We start from the raw sequence: 15,093 nt of genomic DNA on the forward strand, positions 1-15,093 counted from the left end.
AAGGAAGGAAGGAAGGAAGGAAGGAAGGAAGGAAGAATGGAAGAAAGAAAGGAAGAAGCAAGGAAGGAAGGAAGAAAGAAAGAAAATAAAGAGATGGAGGGAGGGTAGGAGAGAGGGGGAGGAGAAGAAAGGAAGGAAGGAGATAAGTTAGTTTGGTATTGTTTATTTTTGATGAAGCCATGCTCGTTCATGGTGATGATTCTTTAAATTCCTAGGTGTTCACTGTCTCTTTATTAATGCTTTCTAGAATCTTTCGTAGAATCCAAATCAAGCTCATTCACTAATAATTTGAAGACATCATTCTCTTCATTGTTTTCAAAATGAAGACATCATTTGTCCTTCCCTAGTTTTACAGTATCTCTCCAATTCTCCATGATTTTTGTCAAAAATCATTGACAGTAACTCAACAATAACATTCACCAGTTCTTTCAGTATTTTGGCTCAATAGCTTAAATTGATGAATTTTAGAGATGAAGAGAATAACTAGATGCTCCCTTGTTATTTACCTACCTGTCTTGTATTTCAAATTCCAATGCTATTTTGGTTGGAAAGGTTAGACTTAATGATTTCTTCCAAGATTATTTTCAATCAACAAGATCTGAATGAAGTATCAGACCACGTACAAAGGAAGAGTAATGCTTTTGGCTGTTCATTTTAGTCCAAATTCTGACTTGTCACAGGATAACTTAATCAAATAACATAATCAAGGTAAGAGGTAAACTGCTCTGTTTTCCACTAATTGTCCATTGTCTCTATCCTACCCACATTCAGTTCATTTTGTATTATGTTATGTTTTGTTTTGTTCAGTTCAGGAGTAGTGCTCCTGATGATATTCACATAGAATAAAACCTCCATTACTTGTCGTTACTTCCATCTTCTGTATATATCTTTGTAAAATTTAATTTGATCTATGAAGTTCTTGTGCACTAATATCAGTCTCTTAGAAAATACTCTTTCCTCTTCACTGGAAGTGTTTCTCTGCATTTTCAGAATTTGATTTTGAGTGATCCTCTGTCTTTTGGTAACTTGTAGAAATTAATAGCATAAGAAACTAACTATCCTTTCTCTGAATCCTTTGTCATCTGCTTTCCCAAAATCTAGGGCATATCAGACTATGTCCAACTTTCCTCTCCTTCTTATCACAAATTCTAAGATGAAGTGATCACATTTCAACCAATGTCCTATCATTTCTACCCTAGCACTGTGTTTCTTTTTGTTGATGGCAAATTGGTATAGAATAGAATTTCCATTCTTTCATTGTTCCATCTTTTGGAAGATGAAATTATCACTAAGTCAAAGTAATAAATTATTATTTGCTCTGTTTTTGAGAGAGAAAAACAAAGAGACAGAGAGAGAAAGAGAAAGAATTAGGGAAAGTGCAAGAGAGAGCTCCTACAGTTTCTCCCATCCATGTTTCCCAAATTCTTCATCCAGTTACTCCATCTAAGGAGGCTTATACATCTCAATGATAGTACCATTTTTCTTTCTGCCTCTATTATTATTCATCAAATGTTCCCTATAATGTACTCCATTCTGATTATTGACTTTCCTTAAATGAATATATCTTCTTAATATACAATGCTATTATTCTTTTCTTACTTGTACATAGCCCATTAAAAAATATAGATATGCTCTTCCAGAGTCATATTCCGGTCATAGGTTCTATCCTACCAAATTTCAACAGCATATATGACAAACTTGCCTTCTTGCCTTAGGATATCTGATTCTTTTTTGTTGACCATATTTTGTGTATTTTTCTCTAGATATTCTTTCTTACATTTCATCTCCCTATGAATTTCATTTCTACTGTTTTTCTTCCTACTCTGTTAGAATGTAAGGAACCTGAGGACGGCATCTGTTTCATTTTTGTCTTTGTATCTCCATCTCTTAGCATGACTCTGGTACACCATAAGCACTTAATGAATGTTTATTTATTGGTTAATTAATCATAGCTGCTTTCTATTCGGTCTAGCTTAAAAAATGTATGCAGGCGATTTTCTCCTTTCCCAATACTTTTTCATTTTGAAGTCTAAAGATATGCAAGACTTCAAACGCGTACATTTTTACCAGCCCTTGTTAGGTATGCTCCATCTGTGACTAGGAATTGGTCATTTCTATATTTTAAGCTGTATTCCTGAAATATAAATCCTATTTTTTCAAATCCCATCCTTTTAACCATCTTCCCAAATCTGCCTTTCCTCTTCTGTGGCACTTTCCTTAAATAAGCAGAAGTACTGAAAACATCACTGATGGTCTCGGGGTCTTCAATTTCTCACCCAAAACTTCATATCCTTAGCAATACTTTTTAAATTGCTTTCAGTAGTATAATCCACGCCCATGTGAATCAGCAGAAATTGGTAGTTTCAATCAGGTTTGAGAAGTCTTGGAAACCTTTTCCTCCTGTTCTAGATACATGCCCCCAGAGAAGAGAAAAGAGCTCTCTAGTTTTTCCATTAGGTTGACAAATGCTGTCTCAGTATTCCTCACCAGGAAGTCACTAGTCATTCCTCTACATCTCTTCATCCCTTCCCTTGATTTGATTATCTTTCCCCTGATAGCAGCACCTTTCCTTTGAGAACAAGCTGCTGTTCCCTTTTTGAACATGCAGCCCCTTTTCTTCAGTAAGTCTCATATGTTTGCCCTAGTCACAAATATTTAGTGCTTTTTCTTCCTCTTTCACAATCTTCTATCCTTTATTCCTGACACAGGTTACATTCTGCTCTTGAAATCATTTTTCTTCTTTGTCATCAAATAGAAAACTTTATACTTTTTTTTTAAGAAAAAGATCACATTAGTTATCTCCCTAATAAGTGGGAGGAGTGGAGAGACATTCCTTTAGCTTCACTACCTTTTCTTCTGCTGCTATGGAGCCAAAATTCAAATCCAGTTTCAAACACTCACTAGCTGCATGACCCTGGGCAAGTCACTTAACCTCTGATTTAGTTTCCTCAATTAAGGAACCCTTGCAAGGTTGTTGTAAGAATACTATTTATAAAAAGCACCTAGCATACAGTGTCTAACACATAGTAGTTACTATATAAATGCTAATTCCTTTCCCCTTTTAGGAGGACTTTCTTGCATCTTAAGCATAAGTAATAATTATTCAGCTATACTCTCTGTAGGTCATTGCAAGTTTTTTCCTATTCTATATTCCTACTAGAAGCAAAATGGGTGGAGGGGGATGGAGAGAGAGAGAGGCAGTCAGGAAGGAAGAAAGAAGGGAAAGAGAAGAAAAGAGAAAAGTGATTTTAATCCTGCTTCTACTATTCACTCTGCCATTGCTTTTAGACCAATAATTTACCTTATCTCTACTCAAATCAATTCAAGGAACGTTAAGCACCATCCATTTACAAGGCATTGAGGATGCAAAGACAAATGCAGCATAGATTTTATTCTCAAGGAGCTTACTTTCTAAGATGGAGAAAATGTGCACAAATAAGTACGACACAAAGAGGAGGTAAGTGCAAAGGAAAGGGTCAGGCAAAGACTTATGAGATATCTGAGGAAGAAATCCATTTCACCAGAGACTACATGGTGGAGGTGGAACCTGAGATGGATCAAATGGGGATAATGAAGCTTTTGTCAAATATCTTGAAACTGGGAGAAACTTCAATCCACAGAAGCCTCGTTGGAGTCATCTATTCCGAGCAAGAAAGGTAACAGGCACAGCACAGAATGGGAGAGATCAGGACAATAATGGGTCATAAAGAATAGTTTGGTGAGGTTAAATATATAGTGTGAAATCAAGCTGGAAAGTTAGGTCAGAATATGCTTGTGAGGATACTTAAATGCCAGAATGAGAAATTTAAGCTTTATTCGCTAGATAATAGGAAGTCACTGGTTTTTTTTTTTAAGTAGAGGAATGATTAGATCATATATTATACTTTTTCTGTAGGTAATAAGAATTCATTTATTTTTTACTGGAGGGAAGTAGGAGAACGGTATAAACAAATATTTGCTCTAATTCATAGGCCATTTGGGAGGGCATTTTTAGAAAATCATAGAGGTAAAAGCACTATGAGGTGTAAATAAATGTCAAAATTTTCCAGGGAAGAGAGAGAGCATCAGTGGCCTGACTTCCTAACTGCTCTGCAGAGTAAACTGACATCTTGGAATGCAGCATATCTTGTTAGAAAGAATACTAGAATTGAAATCAAGACACCAAGGTTCCTCTTTTGGTTCTGACACTTACTAAACCTGGGCCCTGGGCAACTCAATTCCCCTTACTAAATCCCATGTTTTATATCTGTCAAATGGGAATAATGAAGCTTGTATCAATTCTTTTCATAAGAAATTGGGTTCACATAGTAGAGAGAGCACAGGGCTAGAAGTCAGATCTGAATTCAATCCTGCCTTACACACTAAACTAGCTGTGCCACCCAGGCAAGTCACTGAATTTCTGTCAACCTTGGTTTCCTCATCTGTAAAATGGGGATAATGATAGCACCTATCATAGAGGGATGTTGTGAAGATCAGTTGAGAGATACATAAAGCACCTTGCAAATCTCAAAACACATATAAATGCTAGCTGCTATTATTATTATTATTATTATTATTATTTCATAACTCAAGGTTTCATATTTCACAAGATTTACTTTTATGTATATGTATTTACATACACAAAAATTATTTCATACCTATAGAACTAGGAGAGGTAGCCTGGCCCAAACTCTTTATATCTTAGATGAGGAAACTCTCCCCTAGAGATGAAGCAATTTGCCCAATTTGTTATGCAACTAGTGAGGAACAGAGCCAAGATTCAAATGGGTCCTTTGACTTCAAACCCAGGGCTCTTTCCATTGCACCACTCAGAGGCCAACCAAAAAGCTCTACAGAAATATAAACAATTATTTCTATGGGGATTTGTCATTAGTTGGGTGATGGTCACTCTTAACCTTTCCTATAACTCATGACTTAATAGTTGGTTTTCTTTCTCTGAGGCATGGAATGTATGAAGCACCAATCATTATTTTTGTGTTTGTTGGTAGGGGAGAGATTGGCAAGGTTAAGTTGGAGATGGAGAAGATAGAGATTGGAGAAGAGAGAATCTGAGGCCCATTTGCTAAAAGGCCCAAAGCAAGAAAAAAACAAGATCCTTACCCCATACACCTTCTTGGCCCCTGCTTTAGCAGCAAACATAGAAAGGATCCCTGTGCCACTTCCAACATCCAACACCACCTTGTCCTTAAACACATGTTTATTGTGATACATGGAGTTTCTGTAGGTCAGTGTGCGCACCTCATCCTTTAGCATTTCCTGTGGCAGAAGAGAGAAGAGAGAAGAGAAAAATCAACTTAGGGAATCCCCAAAGCAGGAAAGAAGTAGTGCAAGATTTATAGTCAAGAATCTGAGTTTGAGTCTTGATTCTGCCATTTATTTACTACTTTTTCACATATCTCAGCCTCAGTTTCCTCATATGTAAAATGAAAGAATTGAATTGATGTTCTCTATGGTCCCTTTCACAAAAAAATGCTAGAATTCCATAATCTTATAGTTGCACTCTTTTCTCTCTTTACATTATTTCACTTGATTATCTCATCAGATCCTTTGACTTAAATTATCATTCTTATGAAGATGCTTCTCTGATATACATATTTAGCCCTAAAAACTCTCCTGAACTGGAGTCATCATCAACCACCTCTTAGTCATCTCAAAAGGAATGCCCCACAGACAAAACAAACTCTAAAATTGGAAAAAGTAGACCAAGTTCCAAAGACCAAAACAGAATTTATCATCTCACCCACCCCAAACCCTCCCGTCTTTTTAACTTTTCTATTACTCTCAAAGATACCACCATCCTTCCAATCATCCAGGCTTACAATTGCAAGTGTCATTGGTGATTCCTCACTTCCATTTATTCCATATACCCAACCTGTTCCCTAATCTTCAAAATGTCTTTTTATCTTCAAAACATCTCTCATGTTGTTCTCATACAGACAGCACCTTCATAAAGAACCTCATCACCTATTGCTTAGACTATTTAGATGACCTAATCATTGCAAGACTCCCTGCTTTAGTTCATTGTCCACTCAGAGGCCAAAGTGATTTTTCCTAAAGCATAGGTCAGAGCACATCACTTCTCTTTTCACAACTTGCTGTTACCTCCAGGATCATATAAAATCTTTCATTTGTATTGAAAGTTTTTTCATAACCTGGACCTTTTCTTCCATTCTTGTTTTCTTATGATTTCCATCCCACCATGGACTTTAAGATCCATCCACATTAGCCTAGTCACTGTTCTTCGTTATACCTGCTCTTTCTTTGTGCCTTTGCAGTGACTCTCTATGCCTCATGGCTTCCCTGGCTTCCACTCAAAATCCAGAAGATCCTTCCCAGAGCTTTTCCCCTCCCCTCCCCAAGTCCTTCCCTCTGAGATTATTTTCTATCTATACAACATTTATATATACATGGATGTATATATGGTTATTTTATTATCTTTCTTATTAGAATGTGAGCTCCTTGAGAAGAGGGATGATATTTCTGCCTTTCTTTCACTTAGCATAGTGCCTGACAAATGGTAAACACTTCAATAAAATATTTTCCTGTCTCTAGGCCTGGCTCTCAATCCACTGAGCTACCCAGCTGCCCCCTAAATAAATGTTTTTTGACAGAAAAACACCTCCAAGGTCTCTCCCAGCTCCAAATCTATAATCCTAAGGGCTTATTTATTTACCATAAGCAAGGATATAGTAATATATTACATTAATATAGTATGTATAATATATTATTATATATTAAGCACTAACATTATTATAATTGATACATAATAATACATTATGCATATACACACAATAATGTTATGCATATATTATGCATATGTGTAAAATAATATACCATAATATAATTATTAATATGTAATAATATGTTATGCATAATATATAGTATATTAATATGCCAAATGAACCATAGGTTTATTGTCCTATTGCAGTATTTCCCCATTCATTAAAGGAGGTGCTAATCTAATTCCTTCTTATGACATGGAGACAACTCTGAGCTCTTAAAAGCTATGATGTAAGCCTACAAGCTCTGGTATTAGCCCCAGGACAGATTGCACAGTCTTATCTTAGGATGAGCTTAGCCAAGGTTGGAGAGGCTTGTCACTAGATTTTCTTTGGAGGGAGAATTTTGGAGCCTTGGCAACTATTTAAGTTCAACTCTACCAAGGGATTGAGGGATTGTGACTGGCAAGCATTACTAAAGAGAGCATCCACACCGGTGCAATCCCAGATCCTTGATGTCTAAGCAACAAACCACATTCTTCTAAGAAAGTTTTTTGTTAGCAAAGACTCAGATATCAGTTCAGGAAGGTTCCTCTCAACCTCACCCAGCCCACCTTCCTACACTGAATGGTGCATAGTGTAACCAATCTTGATTTCCAAGGGCTGGTGATGTAAAATATTTCTCTCTTCTCAAAACAGAAACAGTGGGCTGAAGATATACAGTACCATAAGTTGTGGCTTCTACAAGACATAGTTTTGTTTAATTGTTTCTCTTTTTTATAAGAGAGGATGGGAAATGAGGTTTGGGAATGAAAGAATGGGAAAGGGGGAAGCGAAACCAAAATGTTTTTTTTTTTAAATCAATAAACTAGTTGGGTCAGATTCCAGCTTTGCCATTTATTATCTGTTTGCCCCAAAATGATTTACTTCACCTCTCAGAGCCTCAGTTTTCTTACCTTGGACTAGATGATTTTAAGATACATTACAAAGAAGCTCAAACAGTCTGTGAGTCTATAAGACTGCATGATATGAGATGAATTGATTAGCCGCAGAGGCTCTGCAGGAAAAGAAAAATGAGTTTGTATTAAAATTTTGGAAGAGCAGGTTGGGCAAATTCCATTAAGCAGTTCGGGCAATTTTTCATAAGATCACAGATGTGAGGCTAGAAGTAGCCTGGAAGACCATCTAATCTAACCTCTTATTTACAGAAATGAGGATACTTGGACCTAGAGAGTTTAGATTGAGTTGGTTTGATTGATTAATCACTAAGTATTTTGGATGCCTAATATATACTAAGTATTATGCACCAAGACAAAAATGAAGCCATCCCTTCCCTCCAGGAACTTTTATTCCATTAGGAAGGGCAAAATGTCCAACACGTATACCTATAGATAGAGGAAAGGCACATGCAGCTGGTTGGATCAAAAAAAGGAATGTATCCCAAGCTTAGAGAATGGCTCTCCATGCAATGAAAAAGAGATGGAATTGAGTACATGAGAAAGAGAAAAAAGATGAGTTAGCCTGGACCAAAGAGTATGTGAAAGGAAATGGTCCATAACAAGGCTTAGAAGATAGACTGGCAAGGTTGTAAAGACCTTGAAGTGCCTAACAGAAGAGTTTGCATTTGATTCTAAATGTAATAGAGAGCCAACAGAAAAGTTCTCAGCTGCGGCTCCAAGAAGCTGCAGCATATGCAGTGGCCATACTCTGGTAAATGATCTTGGCAGGCAAGCTAAACGGAGTTGAAGGTAAGCTTCAAATCTGTTTGTGGATTATGGGGGCATCTACTTACAACATGCGAGGATTCCCCCAGAGGAATGGGAACAAAAGAACAATTTGTTCCAATGTCCATGAAGACAGAGGAAGAAGGTGCTATGAAGTTTAGTCAGACATAAAAGAAGCCAAGTTCATCCACTGCATCCCAAGTCATCTCCAGTCATCTTGACTTTTGACTTGCCACTGGACTTTGATGGCTCTGGGAGAGAGTGAGATTGACAACTTTGTGCAACTCTGCTTCACTTAAATCCAATTTATGTGCAGCTCAAAAGACAGCACCAATGATGTCATGTTGGTCCTCTTTGAGCATGAAGGACAACCAACCAATAGGAAGCTACTGGAGTTTATTGAGAAAGGAAGTAGAATGGTCAAACCTGGGATACATAATGATCTCTATGGCAAATAAGTGGATAATTTGGTGAACTGTGAGATTTGAGGTAGGGCTTTGTAGAGCATAAATAACAGAATTGGGATTTAAATCCAGGCATTTTACTCCAAATCTAGCTTTCTTTTCACAGCACAGTGCTACTTCTCTAATTCATGGGATATGATTTGGAAGAACTGACAAATGTCATCTCTAGGGCACTACTGTTGCTTGCCCTGAGGGAATAGAACCACATACCATTCAAATGGCTAGAAGGTAGACAGAGGTAGCCAGATGCTTCAGCCTTCTTTGTTCAACCACAATTGTTCAAGGCAATGTTACACTTTCAAGGTCAACACTAAGGCAGTTTGTACAAGAAGGTCACAGAGACCTGTTTTCTGGATCACTGTCTTCAATTCTGGCACTGATTGCCTACAAGATCTTGGGCAAACCACAACCTCTCCAGGTCTCAGTTCTCTCATATATAAAATGAGATGAATTGACTAGATGACTTGTAAGGCCTGTTTCAGCTCAAAATCTATGATCTGATGATAAATGTGTAAATCCTGACATTGATATTCTTGAATTCCTTGATGAGGGGAACATCTCTATCCATGAAGATCACAATCTCCCTAAGTTTTTCTAACTATTTTATTTTTGTCCATATCTTACCATTCCTTTCTTTCTTTTTTCTAAAAAGCCCTTATCTTTTGTCTTAGTATTAGTTCTAGCAAGGGTCAGGCAAAAGGGGTTAAGTGACTTGTCCAGGATCACACAGCTAAGACGTATCTCAGGACAGATTTGAACCCAGGTCCTCCCAATTCCAGACCTGGAGCTCTATTCATTGTGCTACCTAGCTGTCCTTTTCCATTCTTTCAATAGATAGTCTATCCAGGTTTCCCCTAAAAGCTCTGAAAGCTCTGTTCTGCCATTGTAAGATTTCTTGTTTCTGATACATAATCTAGGCATTATGGTGAAATGGATAGGACACTAGATTTGGATCCAGAGGGCATGGGTTCAAATCTCAGTTCTGCTGTTATCTGTGTAAACTTAAACTACACAACCACTCTGAGCCTCAATTTCCTCATGGAAAATGATTTGACATTTTTTCACAGAGTATAATGAGCTTATCTTCATTTATCTCATCAAATAATGTAATATAGATGTAAAACATTTTGCAAAATTTAAAGTGCTATACATGTACTGTTAATGTTTTTATTAATAATTATCATTATTACTATCTCTGTACACTCACCCAATATGTTGAGTATATCCTATGGAAAAGCACTGTGCTAGGCTAGATACAAAGAAGCATGAGACAATCCTCTTGGGATTTCTAATTTAATAAAGTATATAGAGACATATTTGAAAAGAATATACTAAATGACACATGGGAACAGCATCGGATGCATTCCAAGAGTTTGTGTTTTGAGGAGGGAGACATGGCATCTAAGTCAGACAACTGCTTCCTGGCAATAGAATTCAAGGGAACTTGGTACAATAGTGTGAATTATCTCATTTGGGTTATATAAGAACCTGGAGAATTGTCCTTGTTCCACCAATGGCCATGAGTTTCTCAGATTTGGCATCTCTTTCCTTGGACAGAGCCCCATCTCCAATCCAGATAAAATTAGAAAAGAGCTTTAATTACAATATGACATGCTGTTGGGTGAGAAATGAAGAATTATTTGATGGAGAGGAATCATTAACTTGTGCCTTTGTATAAATTATATCCAACATGTAGAATCCTTTCCCTCCTTATCTCCACCTATTGGAGTTCCTAAATTCACTAAAGGTTGACTGCAAGTGCCACTTTATGGTCCTCTCCCCTATCACAATTGTTAGGCAACGCCTTTCAAATCCTTTCAACTATCCTTCGGATCCTTCTTCTTTCACCTTCTGCCTACCACTCCTGATTCTTCCCCATGATTCAAAATTGCACAAGGCTAATTGCTCTTGAAGATAATAACATCCTCCTATCCACATATATCACCCCTTCAACACACACACACACACACACACACACACACACACACACAAAGTATGTACACACTCCCTCCTTCCACATACACACACACACACATCCACATACCTCTCCATCACATCCAAACACATACATAATTCTTTTCTCAAGGCAAAACAACCCAGTCCTTTCAACTACTCCACATATGGCATGACTGTTTCCCAGGGCCCTCCATCAGCCTGATTTCCCTCCTCTGAACAATACAGTGAATAGAGTACCAAGCTAGAGTCATGAAGATCTGAATTCAAAACCAACCTCATATACTTAATATGTGTGACCCTGGCCAAGTCTCTTAACTTGCCCCAGTTTCCTCAACTATAAAATGGGATGATAGCCACCTACCTCCCACCTCAAGGTGTTACGTATGAATCAAATGAAATGAAATTTGTAAAGTGTTTATCACAATGACTGGCCCATTGTAGGTACAATATAAATGCTTACTCCCTCTTGTTTCCCCTTGAGTCTTCTTTGTACATATTCTGTATTTATTATTTGTAGGCATGTTGTTTCTCTCCTGTAGAATCCAAACTCTTTAACACCCTGAGTCTAACTCGGGGCCTAGAATATAGCAGATGCCTAATAAGTGCTTGTGAAGTGGAACTGAGACTGATTACTAAGGAAGATGGTATTGTGTTCACATAGGATTTCATTTTTGTTGTTGTTGTTTCTTTGTTCTGCTTCACTGCTGAAGATTTTTGGAGAGGACAGGAGCTGTTTCATCTTTGCCTTTCAATTCTCATCACAGTACCCAATGCTTAGCACAAAGTGCTTGTTAATTGTTTGATTGACTGATGGCCTTTCAACAGAGAAAGAGACCAAATGACTTGTTTTGATTCATTCTTTCCTGAAGTTCATGCTTTTTAGACAGGTTTTAGATATAGTTTTAGAAAGATCCCTTCACTTTATTCCTTTCCAGGAGCTGCAGATGTGGGAGGTCCAACAGTTTCCCTTGACTATTCCCAAATATATGAGAGTGTAAGAAGCGTTTTAGGAGATGGCTAGAGGCAGGTGGCTCCATTTGGGGAATGTGAGACATATTTCCTTTTATCATCATTATATTAGATAAATTATGTGATCACAGTACAATAAGAACCTAAGTCCTAAGGATATGAGAAGAGTTTTGACCAAAGAAAAAAGTATAAACAGATGAGCTAAGTATAAACTACAGATTTTTACTACTGAAGATTATTCTATTTCACCACCCTCAAAATTAATTCTGACCCCAACAATCATACCATATAAAGCCATGAACTTGGCAATATGGGGGATAAACTAGGCATCTATAGGCTGGGATCCTTGTGGTGGCCAAAAAGCATCAATAATCATTTAAGGAAGGCTACATTATTGATTTAAGAGTTGAAAGTGATTGCCAGTCTAACCTACACTTAAAAAGGATCTACACTCCAACATACCTGACAAGGTAGGTCTCCTACAAGGGATAATCCAGCACGTCTCCAGGCAATCGATACCATGTTTGGACAGTTTTAATTATCAGTTTTCCTGACATGAAGCCTAAGCTGAATGCTTTTTAACTTCTGCCTATTACTCCTGATTCTTCCCCATGATTCAAAATAGCACAAGGCTAATTCCTCTTGAAAACAATATCATCCTCCTGTTCACACATATCATTCCCCCCCAATATACACACACACACACACACAAAGTATGTACACACTCCCTCCCTCCATATCCACATCCACATCCACATGCGTCTCCCCATGTCCAAACACACATATAATTCTTTTCTCAAGGCAAAATGAACCAGTCCTTTTCAACTACTCTACATATGGCATGAGTGTTTCCCAGGGCCCTTCATCAACTTGATTTCCTTCCTCTGAAGGGAGACTTTCCTGTTTCTCAATGCACCAAGGACTGATGACAATACTCCAGATAAGTCAGATCTAGGCAGAAGACAGGTCTACCACTTCAGCTTGGCTCCAAGCAATCCGAGTTTGATGATTTTTTTGGAGGACCCAATGACTTTGACTAAGAATACTATTCATAAAAACCCCAGATCTTTTGAGGGGGAAACTTCTAACTATGCCTCCTTTATTTTGTACTTAGGAAACTGATTTTCAAGACCTGAATCCAGACCCAAATTATCCTTCACACATTTCTTCTAGTAGATTTTTTCCCAATGCTCCAGAACTTTTTTTTTTAAATCCTTAACTTCTGTGTATTGGTTAATAGGTGGAAGAGTGGTAAGGGTGGGCAATGGGGGTCAAGTGACTTGCCCAGGGTCACACAGCTGGGAAGTGTCTGAGGCCAGATTTGAACCTAGGACATCCCATCTCTAGGCCTGACTCTCAATCCACTGAGCTACCCAGCTGCCCCGCTCCAGAACTTTTTTAATCCTGAATCTGTCATCCAATGTGTTAGCTATACCTACCAGCCTTGTGTCATCCACAAATCTGATAAATATTCTATCTATGCTCTTACAGAAGTAATTTATTAAAGAGGAATAAATCTCTGGGATGCTCTATCTCTTGCTTTGTAGACACTGAATCATTAACAACTGTTGAGTATAGCCATACAATTGCTTCTAAATCCATTGAATTATATCATCAGCAAATCCACATCTCTTCACTTCCTTCATGTGAAATCTCAGACACTTCATTAAGTGCTTTGCTAAACAATGACAGGAGAAAGAGATTAAAGGAATACAGATAGACAGAAAAGGGGGAAAAAAGCTATCCCTATTTGCTAATGACATGATGGTTAACTTTGAATATCCTAGGAAATCAGCCAAGAAATTAATTGAGGCAATTAATAGCTTCAGCAAAGTAGCAGGTTACAAAATAAACCCACAAATATTATTAGCATTTCTATATAGAAACAACAAAACCTACAAGAGAATGACAGAGAGGGAAGGCCCATTCAAAACAACTACAAACTCTATAAAATATTTTCTAGTTAACCTGTCAGTCCTCAAATTATCTGGATGGATAGGGATAGTACCTAAACCTGTGGTTTCATATGTATAGGGAACTCCCCCTACCAGTAGAGATCAAGACCTTCTCTGTGATTTAGAGAGTTGCCAGAAGATTAAGAGGTCATGATTTTCCCAAAATCAGAAGTTAGCAGAGGTCAGAAGCAGGGTTTGAATTCAGATCTTCTTCATTCTGTGAAAAAGGCCAATAATGCACCTTTGAGAGGAACAGGATTGCAGTGAAATTTCCGCCCCCTCAAAAAAGTAGAGTTCACAAAAATTTTTTTAAAGGTTGCTTTTGTGAGTTATCATCAGTGTGGGAGACTGATGGGTCTCACAGGCTACAAGCTAGACTTAAAAGGAGTAAAGGTTTTCTGATACAGCTTTATTTGTTTTATCTCACCCAGCAACCTATCTGTGTATATATATATATATATATATATATATATATATATATATATATATATATATATATATATATATATATTTAACCTATCAACAAGCTTGNATATATATATATATATATATATATATATATATATATATATATATATATAAACATACACAACTGGTAAATATTGCTTAGAGAAACAACAAGATGATCACAAAAAATGTGGACTTATATGAAGTGAAAGTGAAGTGAGCAGAACCAGAAGAATGTTGTACACAGAAACAACAATAATGTATGATCAACTGTGAATGACTTGACTATTATAAACAAGGCAAGGATCCAGGACAATGCCAAGGGACTCATGAAGAAAAAGGATATCCACTGCCATGGAAGGAATGAATGGAGTCCAAATGCAGACCGAAGCATACCATTCTTCTCTATACTTTTTCCATGAATTTTTCTCTAGAGTAAGCAATATGTTTTGTTTCACAACATAATGAACAAGGAAATATGTATTATGTGATCATATTTGTACAATATATATCATATTACTTGCCTTCTTAGGGAGAAAAAAAGAATGAGACAGATTTGGGGGCATAGGTAATATCCTATTTGTTCCTCTTGGATAAGCATATTTATTATATAATTTATTATATTTATAACAAATCATATGTAGTATATTATATTATGTCACATATTATATTGTTATATAACACATTTTGAAGACTTGCCATTGCTGTTTGCAATGCTCTGTTCATTTTGTTCTTTATTTCATAATCTTTGTTCCTTTTAATAAAAGTTTTTGTTACCCAAAAAACCCACTTAAATAAGTGAAGAAATATTCTATGGCTCTCCCGCCTTTTGAGGGAAGAGAAGGCAGGAGAGCCCCCA

General features: G+C 37.1%; 1 protein-coding gene across 1 annotated transcript in view; it reads right to left on the bottom strand.

Annotated features, from left to right (window-relative positions):
- PRMT8 (protein arginine methyltransferase 8) overlaps nucleotides 1-15,093 on the bottom strand; it is a 161,583-nt gene that overhangs the window by 65,055 nt on the left and 81,435 nt on the right. Inside the window, exon 3 of the mRNA XM_044679091.1 lies at nucleotides 5,101-5,256. Within this exon, the coding sequence (XP_044535026.1) occupies nucleotides 5,101-5,256 (156 nt within the window). The remainder of the gene's footprint in view (nucleotides 1-5,100; nucleotides 5,257-15,093) is intronic.

The sequence above is a fragment of the Gracilinanus agilis genome, chromosome 5 (genome assembly GCF_016433145.1).
Source record: "Gracilinanus agilis isolate LMUSP501 chromosome 5, AgileGrace, whole genome shotgun sequence".
NCBI lineage: Eukaryota > Metazoa > Chordata > Mammalia > Didelphimorphia > Didelphidae > Gracilinanus > Gracilinanus agilis.